This window comes from Aotus nancymaae, unplaced genomic scaffold (genome assembly GCF_030222135.1).
Source record: "Aotus nancymaae isolate 86718 unplaced genomic scaffold, 86718_ANA_hifiasm-v0.15.2.pri h1tg000009l, whole genome shotgun sequence".
Lineage (NCBI taxonomy): Eukaryota > Metazoa > Chordata > Mammalia > Primates > Aotidae > Aotus > Aotus nancymaae.
In genome coordinates, this window is record NW_026988420.1 from 10,689,154 (window position 1) to 10,704,177 (window position 15,024).

At 33.1% G+C, this 15,024-nt stretch overlaps 1 protein-coding gene across 6 annotated transcripts in view; it reads right to left on the reverse strand.

The window, feature by feature from the left end:
- ZC3H13 (zinc finger CCCH-type containing 13) overlaps window positions 1–15,024 on the reverse strand; it is an 87,970-nt gene that overhangs the window by 71,461 nt on the left and 1,485 nt on the right. For all 6 annotated transcript variants that reach the window (XM_012465173.2, XM_012465172.2, XM_012465171.2 and 3 more), the window contains exons 2-4: window positions 9,656–9,781; window positions 9,251–9,360; window positions 6,468–6,579 (exon numbers count right to left, since the gene is read on the reverse strand). In XM_012465173.2, the coding sequence (XP_012320596.2) occupies window positions 6,468–6,579; window positions 9,251–9,360; window positions 9,656–9,772 (339 nt within the window). In that variant the 5' untranslated portion in view covers window positions 9,773–9,781. The remainder of the gene's footprint in view (window positions 1–6,467; window positions 6,580–9,250; window positions 9,361–9,655; window positions 9,782–15,024) is intronic.

The window sequence follows — 15,024 nt, forward strand, 5'->3', positions numbered from 1 at the left end:
CTATTTATCCCTACAGCGATCAGCTTCCTAAATGTTTACTTTGGTGACTTTCTACTATTTCTATTTTGCATTAAAACTATGTTTTATTCTTTCCAAACAATTTTTTTATGTAATTCTTCACTTGGTTCTCATAATAACTTGTGATAAACAGGCAGGTGCATCTATCTTATAGGTTAAAAGATAAAGTCAAGAGACTTACTCAAGATATAGTTAGTAACAATGTTAAGGCCTTCTAACTTAAAAGGCCTCCACTGCAAGAGTCCTGCTAATTATAACAGCTACAGTACTATCCATTCCCCTACAGTCAGTGCCATTTTTTTTCCTCATCTCAGCCAGAAGTATCAAGATGTAGAAAAAGAACAAGGGAAGGCCAGGTGCAGTGGTTCACAACTGTAATCTCAACATTTTAGGAGGCTGAGGCAGGAGGATTGCTTGAGCCTGGGAGACGGAGGCTGAAGCGAGCCATGTTCGCACCACTGCATTTTAGCGTGGCAGGGAGAGTAAGATCCTGTGTCAAGAAAAAAAAAAGAAAGAAAAGAACAAGATAGGGGATGTCGGGGGATGAGGGGGCCATAAGAAAACTGAGGAGGCAACTGTGAAACAAAACTAGTAATTACATGGGCATTCTAGGAGCACAGTTTCCAAAAACAGTAAACTTAATACTAGAAATATATTTTAAATTCAGTGTAAGACACCTCGAAAAAGTTTAAAGTTGGGTAACCAACTTGAGACTGAGATCTGAAAAAGTAATTTGACTGTGGTCATCTTAAATAGATTCAGGATAAACATCAAGTCTAAACAAATTACCTGTTTGAAGGTAAGCAATCAGGTTGGGATGGGGTAGGAAACAAACAAATGACAGAATGGTCCTTTGAAAAAAATAGTGGACAAGGGAAAGAGAACAAGATTCCGAAGTCTCAAAAAAAAAAAAAACAAAACACCTCGAGGTGGAAAAAAAAAACCTCCAAAAACGACTTTTTCAGAAACCAAAAAAGTTATTAAAATAGCAGGTTAAGAAAAAATATTTAACAGTTGAAATTATAACATGTAATAGAAACTTAACATTAGTTAAAATGTTATTCCAATTGTTGTTTGTTTTTTTTTGTTTTTTTTTTTTTTGAGACAGAGTCTTACCCTGTCGCCCAGGCTGGCATGATCTCAGCCCACTGCAACCTCTACCTCCAGGCTCAAGCAATTCTCCTGCCTCAGCCTCCCAAGTAGCTGGGATTACAGGCATGAGCCACCACACCTGGCTAATTTTTGCATTGTTAGTAGAGACAGAGTTTCGCCATGTTGGCCAGTCTGGTCTCAAACTTCTGGCCTCAAGTGATCTGCCCGCCTCAACCTCCCAAATTGCAAGGATTACAGACGTGAGCCACTGCACCCAGCTATCCCAATTGTTTTAATTTCATATAGGAGAGGACAAACAACAACAAAAAAACTTAACACTTTAAAAACAAACATCACAAAAAAGTTCTGGAAATGAATGGTGGTATTGACAGTGTAAACGTACTTAATGCCAATAAACTGTACATCAAAAAATTGTTAAATTAGTAAACTTTATGTGTATTTTACAATAAAAAATGAAAATAAAAACAAGATCAATAAATAAAAATAAACTTAAGACCACTGCTCCTGCCCAAGTGCTCTGACATAAGACTTAGGTAAGAAATACTAACTTCGAAACTAGATACCTTCCTACAATGATGAAATATCTCATTCTTTCTTGAATGCAGCCACAAAGGTTCTACTAAGAGACAAGGATGCCCTACAGCACCTTTATGTCTCCATTACCAATAAATGCTTGACTATTTCTCCTGACTCTGTATTTAGGGGTTTAATTTTGCTTTCAAAGCTAATTTATCTTTTGTGCTCAAATTCCATAAAATAACAAGTCTCTGTCATACAAAAAGAAAATACAATTACATTTGAATTTGAAAAGCTCTACTGATTACATGCAACTATTTCCTACTGACTCTACCTCAAATAAGCCTCTCCCTTTTCAGTTCCACTGTATTAAGTCTGATTCACATCATCTAGACCAGCCCTTTCCAACAGAAACATGATGCAAGCACTTAGGCAATTTTACAATTCCTGTTGTCAGATTAAAAAAAAAGAGAGAGAGACAAGTAAAATTAAAATATTGATAACATTATTTTATTTAACCCAGTATATCCAAAATTATTGCCTTCCCAACATAAAATCAACATTTTAAAATGAGATATTTTGCTTTCTTTTCATACTAAGTCTCTGAAATTCAGTATGTATTTTATATTTATGGCACACCTCAATTCAGACTACCCACACTGGACAGCACAGACCCTAGACCAAAAGGGGTTCTCAATCATGGCTGCATATCAGAACCACTTTCCATTAATTCAGTAAGCGAACTTACTGGTTCCAGGGCCTGGAGGTAAACTGGTGAGAAGACAGATCTCAGCAGGTGAGTCTCTTTTCTCTATTGCTAAACTGAGTTTGGCACACAGGACCTCTGATAATCTGGTCCTAATCTACTTCAGCCTTCATCTCACATTCACATGTCATCATTTTTATAACCTAGGCACACAGTTTCACAAGTTTCTCAAACACATTAGTCCTTTAAAACTCCTTACAGTTGTTGTGTTAGTTTTCTCTTCTTCCATCCCCTCTGACACCCCAACTCTTTCAACATCCACTCCAAGTGTCATTTTCCCTGAAGCGTTCCCTGGTTCTCCAGGTAATTACTTACTCTCTCCATTGTGTATTTTCCTCATATCTTTCTAACATACTATCGCATGCTATAGAATTAAAAATTATCCATTTATGAATTTGTCTCACCACAAGATCGGTTATCAACCTCATAATTCAGACACATTGGAGTTGACATCAGTAACAGAAGAGGAATTACTGCTAATTTGCTGAAAATCACACCTATTTTATCTTAGCTATGCCTATATAATCTATGCTATAGCTGCCCTAACCTAAGCCTGATCTTCCTATAGAAATTCATTACGTGTAGATCAAGTCACATGTGTTGTAGCAGGAATGCACCATAAAAATGATCAGTATCTGTTACCTGTCATATGTAACACTAAAAATAATTAATACCAGCTAGTTGTGGTGGCTCATGCCTGTAATTCTAGCACTTTCAGAGGCTGAGGAAGGTGAATCATGAGGTCGGGAGTTTGAGACCGGCCTGGCCAACATGGTGAAACCCCGTCTCTACTAAAGATACAACAAATTCATTGGGCATGGTGGTGCGAGCCTATAGTTCCAGCTACTCCAAAGGTTCAGGCAGGAGAATCGCTTGAACCCAGGAGGTAGAAGTTGCACTGAGCCAAGATCGTGCCATGCACTCCAGCCTAGACAACAGGTTGAGACTCCATCTCTGGTGTCCTAGCTTATTAATACCCTGGGGTCCTAGCTTATTAACAGGTCTATTTAAGTTTAGATAGTGTATTACCTAAAACCTGATCACTGTTGAAACTTACAACTCTAGCCCTTAGGTATAAATGATGCTCAGTGCCTTTGAGGGCTTTCTCATCTAAGGAAAGCAAGAATTGGGCTTTAAATTTCTTAACAAAATGTCAACTTTGTTGTCCTAACTTTATTTAATGAATATAAACACCTTTATGATAACACACTTACATTTAGGTATCTGTCAACAACCTAAATCTCCAAGGCTGATGTTCACCTTCTGTAAGAGCCTAAAGACAATTTCTATTAGTGAGAAAAAGCTAAGCGTCATTTCAATACCAGTATACAGCATTTATTACGCAGTTATCATTGAATAGTAAATCATGTTACGTTTTTCATATGTATTTTCTTCACAGCAACACTGACAGCCAGCATTTCCATTTTACAGATAAGGAGACAAGCAGAGTTTAACAATTCCTAAAGTAATATGTTCTAAATATGGATTCCAGATGTTTGCTCCTTACACTAATAACAATTCATCTAGTAGTATGCCAGAGTTTGTCTGTACTGACTTATAAGAACTGATTGAAATTTTTAGAAATTCTGGAAGCCACTGTTAAACACAGCCATGATTAAACAAATAAAACTATTAAAAACAAACGCAATAATTACTCAGAACTCATAGTACATTTTATTCCTGAGGTTATTTACATTTTGTGTGTGTGTTTATAATATACATAATGGGAACACTGTATATAACGTCACTTAGCATCTCTTCCCAACTATGCATCTGTCAGTGATGTCTTTAAAAGCTTGAAATCGACCACGGTGGGAGTATTTACATCAAAGAATTGGCAAACCCTACAAAGCATGGCTTTCTTTTTCAGAGTAGTTGTACATGTACCAGAAGACCACTGAGGTTATCTTGTTATTTTGAATCAATAGGTTATTTCAAAATGCAATATACATGCTTAGCCCCAACCCAGAAATTCTGATTCAGTAGATTAGGGGTGGAATATTAGCATGTGTATTTTGAAAAAGATCTTCCCTCAAAAGGAATTTTAATAAAAACCTCCAGCTGAGAACTATTTGAGATTTTTAAGACTGTATTACTATATCACATTAGACATTAGAAAACTACATACTTAAAACTATATTACAAGAAATAAGTTTCAAAAATTATAATACTGTCAGGGCTTTTTTATCATGGGTCAAAAACAGCCATAGAAAGCTTCTACATGCCTTAAATTATCAAATAAATTGTTGCTTATATAATTCAGTAACTTTCGTAAAAAGACTATATTATAGGTCAACTGGATATCCACATGCAAAATAATAAGGCTGAATCTTTACCACATCATAAATAAAAATTAGCTAAAAATTTATCAAAGACTTAAATATAAGAGCTAAAACTATAAAATTCTTCAAAGAAAACATAGATGTAAATCTTTGTGACCCTGGATTAAACAATAGTTTCTTAGATGGCACCAAAAGCACAAACAAGCAACAATAACAACAAAAACAAAAACAGATAAACTGGATTTCACCAAATTAAAAATGTGCATGTTTTAAAGGACATCATCAAGAATGTGATGACAACATACAGAATGGGAGAAAATATCTGCAAGTTATACATATAAATTACATGTATAAATAAGGGACTTGTATCCAAAATAAAGAGAACACTTATAACTCAATAATAAAAAGATAGCTCAATTTTTAAAATGGGCAAAGGATCGCCAAAGAAAATATACGAATAGTCAATAAGTACACAAAAAGATGCTCGACATCATTAGAATCCAAAATGCAAATCAAAACCGCAATTACATTATCATTACACATCCACCAGGATAGCTACGTTCAAAAAGTTAGACAACAAAAGTGTTGGTGATGATGTGCAGAAACTGGAGCTTTCAGATGCTGTCAAAAATATAAAATAATACAGCCACTTAATGAAACTTTTCCTCAAAAGGTTAAACAGTTACTATAGAAACTGGCAATTCCACTCCTCAACATAAACCCAATAGAAATAAAAACATATCCATACAAAAACTTGTATATAAATGTTAATAGCAGCATTGTACACAAGAATCAAAAAGCAGAAAAAGCCCAAATATCCATCGCTAAAGAGTGGATAAACAAAACGTTGATATTATCAATCCGATGTAATATTATCTGACAAAAATAAGGAATAAAATACTGATGCCTCCTATACTCTGTCATGAACCATTAAAAACTATGCTAAGAAGCTAGTCACAGAAGATCACATATTTTATTATTCCATTTATATGAAATATATAGGCAAATCTATAGAGAAAGAAAGATAATTTACTGGTTGCCTAGGGCTGGTGGCTACAAGGGTGACTGCTGAGAAGTTTGGGGTTTCCTTATGGAACAATGAAAATATTCTAAAATTGACCATGGTAATGGTTTCACAACTCTAATAATATACTAAAAACCACTTTTAATGAGTGAATTGTATGGTATGTGAAATATGGTATAAATTTCTAGAAAAAAATTAACTCTGGGAAAGATTTCCATTCCTGACAAACACTTAAGTTTTCTTTTATTTGATGAACTACATTATAAATTTTATTTCTCTTGACTTGGCTGCCAACAAACTCACAGCTAAAATTTGTGGTCATATGTGCTTTCTTTTACCTCAACTTTTTAGTTCAGTTTGTTAACCTCATGTGTTTTGCTTTCATTGTTTTAATTTGTAAATGTTCTACTGCAAGCCACTTCAATCCTTCTTGGAAGCAAATGTGATAGCCGGCTGAATTCTGAAAACTAAAAGATACTCATGATCCCCAACAAGGTACAAAATCCCTACTAAGTTCAGTTTGAGTTCTGCCAAGCAATCCCTTTCATCTTAACGACCATAAAGAACTCAACCAGTTTTCCCATCAATTACATTAAATTTCCCTCTAAATTATATTATCCATATAGAACATTATAATGCCATATTGCACATTTACCATATATTTAGCACACAAATAATAATTAAAATGAAACTTAAATGAGCAAATCACTATTAAAGTTTAACTTTGTTTTGGGAAATTCAATCCTACCCTAACAGGCGAGGATGACTCCTCTGTATTTCGTTTCTGGGACTCAGTGTCCATGTCTTGGCGCTTGTTCTTCATTCTTTCTCTAAGATCCCCTGTAGGTCTTTCTGGTGACCTTTGAATCAAAACAACAACAACAAAAAAAACGAAACAAAACAACAAAAATCTATGTTTATATATTAATAACATTTTCTACAGATGTATTTACAGAAATAACCTCACAAATCTCAATATACTTTTTCTGACCCTGACTCCTAAATTTCTGAAAAATAATTTCACCTTAAATATGATATGCAAAACATAAGCAACACTTACAGTTTTTCTCCCATTAACAATAAAAATGTATATGTTAAAATTCCATGAAGTGGCAGGTACTGGTGACGTGAATAAGGAATTACATGTGAACTGAGAAAAAGGAATTAATAGCTTGACTTGTTTTTCTATTAATCATATAAATATATTAGTTACATGTGGAAGCCAAACATAATACTAACACAAAGTTTTAAGCTATAAAGTTGCAAAATTAATCTAGAGGTAGCAGCATTATCAAATATACATGCAAGATATACGAAGATATTACAAGAAATAAGTTTCTTATATATACATGCATGTGGTTGGATGCAACGTCAACTGAGAAAATACTTTATATAACTTCAGAATCAAAGCAAATATAGGAGTTTTATAATTTTTCTTAAATTTTATTTCAGAATAAAGACAGAAAAGGAGTCAAAGCAAAATTTTACAACAGTGATTTTCAAATTCTGTTGCAAATTTTTTTTAATTGAAAAAAACGCATATTTATACTCAGCAGTGGTAAGGCTTTATTATTTATGCTAGGAATTTGACAGCACATGGCTACGCAATTATTTTCACTCTTAGTTGGAAAAAACAAGGAGAGACGGAAAACACCTTGCCTTTAGAGACTATTTCTAGAACACCTTTAAAAGAAGGCAAAAGAAGTTAAAAAATGCTCTGTTCCTCTTTGACTATAAAAAAGTACTGTCTATAAAAAAGATATGAACAAATCACATAAATATTCACATCTATTTCAAGCAGCCACTGATCAAATCAATTCCTTGATTTTATGAATATAAATCATAAGGTTAGTGAAGAAATAATTTGAGTTAATTCACTTTAAAGGATCTCTTTAATGTTTACATGCACATTTAATAGATGTATATTAAATGTTTCAACAGTTAAAGCTAAACTTGAAACCAGAACCTCTTTTTAAGAACCAGTACTTAAGTGCTTTAAATTATGATTATGATGTACATGTAAATCCTGTGTGCCCTGGTTTCTTTTATATTACATAATAAAAGTTTATTATGAACTTGTTTCTATCCTAAACAGCACCCAACAGAGTAAATGTTCTACACACAGCAAATTCTCAGCAAATTACTTAAGTCTTGTATATAAGCATGTAAGTGAGCATTTTGTAAAATACATTGCTTTTCTTCTCATCTTTAACTCACATTATGAAATATATTTTTCCTCTCTACAAAAAAAATGCACAAATACAAAAGAAGTTGTCAGATGGAAAAACACACACAAAATAGCAAAATTATAATAAATATCCTTTATTCTAGGTCTAGTAATGACATTATTTTTTCCCATTATAGACAAATTTCTCTGACCATTTATTTTTCTCAAAATTATTTCTTAAATAAAAATTGAGTCAGCTAATAAATTTCAAAGACGAATTTAAAAAATATTAAAAGTGTAGTATTAATGTAAGCAAAACATTAAAATTATGGAAATAGTTTCACCATGTAAGTATCTACATGTATATATACATATATAATAACACTAATTTTCCCACATTAACAGAAGTGACAAATGACAATCTAAATACAAATAAAACAGTATTCAGAATCACAAATAAACTAAAATATACAATGGTTATGTGAAAAGGAAGTTGGCTAATGTTGAGGGTTTGAATTTTAAATTCTACTAAAGAAAATCTACCCACATACTACCTCCAAAAAAATCACCCAACTAATAAAAAGAAAAAAAAAAAATCTCCAGTTGCTAATGTTCAGTTTTTATAGTGTTTCTATGCTATAGCCAAAACAATCAGCATAACCAGTTTTGGAACTAGGTAAATTATTTGTTTACCAATCAAGTTAAAACTGTTTTTGTGACAAATTTTATATGTATTACATCCTTAAACACCATAAAAGAATCATCATGACGGACCAAAAGAAAAATAAAAGGTCTTTATTAAACAAGTTTAATCTAGCCAAGCCTTTACTAAAGGCAAAATGATGTTTGAAAGATGGAGTACATTTATCCACACATAAATATGTATTTTCATTAACATTAACACTCTGTGACAAGGGATTTAGCAAATGCATTTTAACCTACAGAATTTGTACAAAATTCAAATTCAGAACAGTTTAAACAACTAAAATTATACCCAATTTTAATTTTACTATTTTAAGAGTTAAAAATAGTCTAGCCTCACTAAAAAGAAATTCAGACACCATGAAATTCTGCTGTCTTAAGCATCAATTTAATATATAATTGGGGGGAAAAAGTAATACACATATTACAAAAAGATCTACTGTCATAACAAGTAAATACTGAATAAGCTAATTTTAAAGCAAACAACTTATTAATCTTGAAAATAAAAACAAGAAGATCTTGTCAAACTTTGACTACTGGTAAGACTACCACCAACACGGAAAATCTTACCAAATGTATGGTTGTATTTCAGATTTTTATACTCGATAAATTACAAAAGCCATCTTCTAATGTACATAAACAATTCAAAGTTCTCAGTTTACCTTCTATAACTGCTGCTATAACCTTTACCACGAGGTGAAGGGCCATGTACGAATCTACATGTGTTTCCATAGAGGCAGTTGCCAGTCTTCAGCCAGTTACGGCACTGTGTCTAAGAGACAGATATTACTATGTAAATTTCATATTGAGTTCTGGAAAAAAAAAAATGCTAGTGGGACAAAATTAAAACAAATGCTATCAAAATTCCAGCTAACCTGTGAGATATTACTCCCCAAATAATAAAAACTTCAGGAAAAAAATATGACCCATAAACCTTACCAGCTTTGAAAAAATTACTGAACCAACATTCCTACAATAAAACAACCTGTTGACCTTTATGATACAAATGAGCATTTCAGTAATAGAATTCTAAGAGAACCCCTGTGACTATACTAGTGACAACTCACCTCTGGTGTACTGCCAGTGCTGGGTCCAAGCCTCTCAAATACACTGGGTCTTCGGGATGTGCTATCAGATATGGTCTTGGTATTTTCCACTGTGACCTTCCTTCTAATTTTTGACATTTTGTACTACTTTAACCAAAAAAGAAAGAGGCAAAACTGTAAAATTCTTCAGTTTTAAATAACTGAGCCCACAACTTACAAGTAGATAAAACTATAGGTAACAGTGTAAAATTACAGGGCATTTTCCTTGCGAGATAAAAAAGGCACAGGAGAGGTCACAGGTAAACAGAGATAAGGTATCTTCTAACACATTCTCACTGGTGAATTTATAACAGCTGTGAAATCTGTTGGCTAGAATTGTACCTCGTCTGCAGGGTGAACAAATATGATCCTACTCACACAGTGAAGTTTTCATGGTACAATCAACCTCAGAAGACATAGTACAAAATCTTTACTTAAAGTTACTTACAAAAATTGCTTCAAAATTTAGTAACTCTAACCTCTAAGAAAAAGTTGTTAACCATCAACTGGTTAAATGAAGAAGAGTTATGCTAAAGAAAATTGGAAAACAAAACTGGGTGAAAATTTTGATAGCAGAAATTATATTTCATAAGTTTAAGTGACAATAGTAGTTATGTTCCAAAAATCAGGTTGGAGAAAAATGAATGATATTTTAATATTTTCTTTGCCTTTCAGAGATCAAAGCAATTTGATCAAGCTTATTTATTTTCCAGTAACACAAAAACAAAACACAATGTCGCTGAAGACAACTTTCAAAACAGGACAGATTGTAGAACTAGAAAAAGTCAAGGTGTTTCTATAATCTATACTACACTGACATAAAATTCAAAGGTGTTAAAAGTAATTAACAGACTATTTTACCATTATTAGTAATAAGAAAATAGACAAATTATAAAAATATTTTTATTTTATTTTACCTTTAAGCTCTGTTGGATTTAATGTAAACATAAAAATATTTTTTAAAAAGTAAATATAACATTCAAAAACTGAAACCATAATAAAAATCTAATTCAGTGACATAATTGGGTAACTGAACTAGAGATGCAAGTATCAGATAATGATACTATAATATATATTAGAAAATAATATTGAATTCTAGATGAAGATACAACCCAGAGCATATGCTACTATGGGAAGAAGGTAGAAACTGCCTCATAAGGGAAAGGGAAAAAAAGCACCATTCTATATCTTGCTTTATACAAACTAAATATTACTTGAAATCTTATCAATCATCAAAAGTTACTAGCATGAATGATAGCAGCTAAAAGTTTCATTTGGTCTCTATAAAGATCACAAATGTTCTTTACTGTGGTTTCAAAGAAAAGACATATCACTTTAAAGAAAATTAAATCATGGTAGTACCTAACTGAAATTACCTAATACAGCAACAAAAAATTATAAACAATGTTTGGTTCTATGAGGTACTTCAGGACACATTTTTAAAAGAATCCAAAGAATAAGAACAACATTAGATAAATAAAAGATGGTGCATCAAGGAAGGAAAATATGAAATAATATATGGTGGCTTGCCAGGTGCGGTGGCGCACACCTGTAACCCCAGCACTTTGGGAGGCTGAGGCGGGAGGATCACAAGGTCAAGAGATGAAGGCCATTCTGGCCAACATGGTGAAACTCCGTCTCTACTAAAAAATACAAAAAAAAAAAAAAAATTAGCTGGGCGTGGTGGCGCGCGCTTGTAGTCCCAGCTACTGGGGAGGCTGAGGCAGGAGAATTGCTTGCACCCAGGAGGCGGAGGCCAAGGTCGCGCTACTGCACTCCAGCCTGGTGCCTGGTGCCGGAGTGAGACTCTGTCTCAAAAAAAAAAAAAAAATTAGCTAGGCGTGGTGACACAAGCCTGTAGTCCCAAGCTACTAGGGAGGCTGAGGCAGGAGAATCACTTGAACCCCGGAGGCGGAGGTTGCACTGAGCCGAGATTGCGCCACTATACTCTAGCCTGGTGACAAAGCAAGATGGAAGGAAGGAAGGAAGGGAGGGAGGAAGGAAGGAAGGTTGGTTGGTTTTAAATTGGAAAATCTGTATTCTTATTCATTAATATGAAATGTAATAATTCTTTTGATACAATAGCAATTAATTTTTAATGATTTTAAGAAGTTAGAGAATTACTTTACAGTAATTATAAATTTAAGAATCAATAAAGAGCATCACATAAACAATAATTTGCTGCAACACAAAGTCATTTACATAATAATTGTTCTCCAGGTAAGGAACTACACACCAATTCTACATACTAATGTTAGCATTATAACATAATCTCTGATTTAATTTTTTTAGACTGATTCTCAGTCAAAATGTGAACATATGGAGGAAAAGCTGGTAAAATTTCCTATGTCCATTTGATTTACTGAGCATAAAAAACTGAAAGCTAAGAGAAGTGGAGCTGGGAAAGATCTAGAATATGTGAAGCTTTAACTGAGAAAAACACTTTTTTTACAATATGCATGCAAGCATGATTCAATAAGAGGTAAAAGTATCGTACAATGTATAAGAAAAGTTTGAGAAAAACAAAGTTTCATTATATATTACTATAAATATTAATATATAATATGCAGTGTAATCCTTAACCATAATTTTTTAAAAAAACATTTCTTAATAAACAAAATTGAATAGGTTCCAAAATTTCCTTATTTGCTAGTTATCTATAACTTAGAAAATAGGCACACCATCCTGCCACATTGCCTCAAGTGGACTAACACTAATTTTTTTACTTTTCCCTCCACTGTCACTGGGAATGAGTTAGTTCTGTCCCCAACATCTCCACTACCCCCAACAAGCCTTCATTCCCAGCACAGCCTACTTCAAAAATTTCGATGGTAATGTTTCCAGTTAGGACAACAAGCTATTTATTATCATACTTATTATATTTAAAACATTGGTTGGTCATCTACCATCTCCTTTCTTGTTTTTCTGAAGTCTGCAGGTACTAACTCTATGGTTTCTTTTCCTGCTTTGTCATCTGTTGCTTAATTCAGCACTACTCTCCTCCCTTGACCTGTTGCTTTGCTGGTCTGAGAGCTCCTCTCCAATCCTAGACCCCTAATAGATTTCAAGGGTTTGGATTTCTATGAAAGACAATCAAGTGAACACTAAAGATCCACTTCCTCACCTCCCTCACCCCACCCCCATATTCTTTCCACAGAGACAAAATTGCTTTTACAGGTGACATCAAGAACTATTCAAGATTCACCTACATAGTAATTATCCCAGGAATTTCATTTCCAACTACTACTGTACTGAGTCTTCGAATTTAGGGAAGAAATGAAATTAAGTAAAGATGTATTCTCATTTTTCTCAGAGTCCTAGAGTACCAGTCTTCGTCCTAAAGTAGCACTGCATCTGAGTACAAGGTCTGGGTTACAGCAAGGTCCTGGACAGAAAATTTAAAACAATAATAACAACGATAACAATAATACACACACACACATATTCTTTAAAATGTTCATTAATGTGGTACATATGTGTGTGTGTGTAAAACATCTGGTGAAAAAAGGAAAAAAGTAGGAACTGAAGATTTCTAGCTGAAAGAATTCTTCTGATCATCCATGTAAAAACTTCCATCAGTAGTCAACAATAAAATGTTACTTAAGTATTACTAATGAGACATTCAAGAGTTTGGGAAAACAAAATGCTTTATGCTTGCAAAGAACACAATTTATAACTTTAAAAATCCCATCTGTCTAAAAATATAAACAATATCTACAATACAACAGAAAAACATCTCCTTTTTCATATATTAAAACTACATGTTACCAATTAGAGTGACAATTAGAATTTTCAACCCTATTTAAAACTTTGGGCCCATACAGGAAAATGAACACCACAACAGTTAAAATGTAGACTTAAAGGAGGGGGAAAGCTTTTTCAAATTATATCTGAATAGGCTTCAATGAGAAGTAAATGCTTCAAAATATATGAGAAAAACTAGAAACAATAAGATAAAAATGCAAACACTAAAGTCTTTCCTATTATAGAGAATATAAATGCAGGTCATACCAATAACTTCTAATTTACTCTTCTATGAAGGTTTTCCTCCATTTTTGTTTTTGGTTTAAGTTGCCATCACACTTCCACCCACATCATGAAGTCTTTCCCAAACACGAGAATTATGAAAGATAGAGTGGCACTAATGAAAATCTATTCCTTCATTTTCCTATTTCTCCTCTCCATTTGCAGAGTAAATGAATATCTCAGTATCTCTTTTTATTAAAAAAGAAAATGGAAAAAGAAAAGGAAAATCCAGGACACAAAGTTGGAGTCTATTAATAAAGACACGACAAAAGAGGGTCTTAAATGGGAACTGCTCCCTTGCGCCCCAGGAAACTTACAATATTACACTGTACTCAGAGGTTCACGTTATAATTCTGGCTGAGAAAGGAGAAGCATACAAGAGAGACTCTTTTTGAATAATGATTCCAGAAGCTCAATTACGAAAATCTTGTCAATAAACACATATCCCTTCTAGTATCTTCACTTCATCCATAACTATCTTTTTCAGGTCTCATCCTCTGGAAGTCTAAGTGAAAGCATAACACTTTAATCTGGATGAGTAACGGCATAATATTAGGAAATTTTCAAATAATTAGGCAATTAAAACTACATAAATGTACTAACTGGTAGGATAAATCCCTATACTCTGAATTTCTAAGATTAAAAAGGTGATACTAAAAATAAGGTATCTTCACATTTATACTTCATAATTTTAGAAAGAAAAAAAGTTTATTTGATGCATAGTTTGAGAGAACATTTTAAAAAGAACTTTCTAAAACAATCTTTCAGATTGCTTCCATAAATTTAATACTAAAACAATTCCAAACTAAATTCCAAACACAATTGACAGAATTAAGCTGACTACATAGGAATTAGTGAAGCAATACTGCAGTACTGTGCAGAAAAAATAATTTGTTAAAAAGACTGCACAGAGAACATCCCGTGCTGGTAGCTACTCTCAAGTAAAAAGGACTGCAACATACAAAAATATACACACACACAAAAGAATAAAAGACTCTTTCTATATTAACAGCAGTTAATGTTTCAACTACTACTATAGCTCCACGTCTATACGAGATGGAGATGGAAGTTGGGAGAGATGAGGATGTGAAGAAGACAAACATCCACTGAAAACCAATTCTCTAAATAAATGTAAGTCAAACAATGTTTTTCCTCTATGCAAATGCCAATGCATATTAAAAATAAACACTGATGACTTATTACAATATTAATAATTTGTATAGATGTTAGGATACCATCCACTTGCTGGATTTTAGTATGTTAATTCATATTACAAATATGAAAATCATAGAAGCTTGCAAATCTCAAAATACGCAGTGTCCATT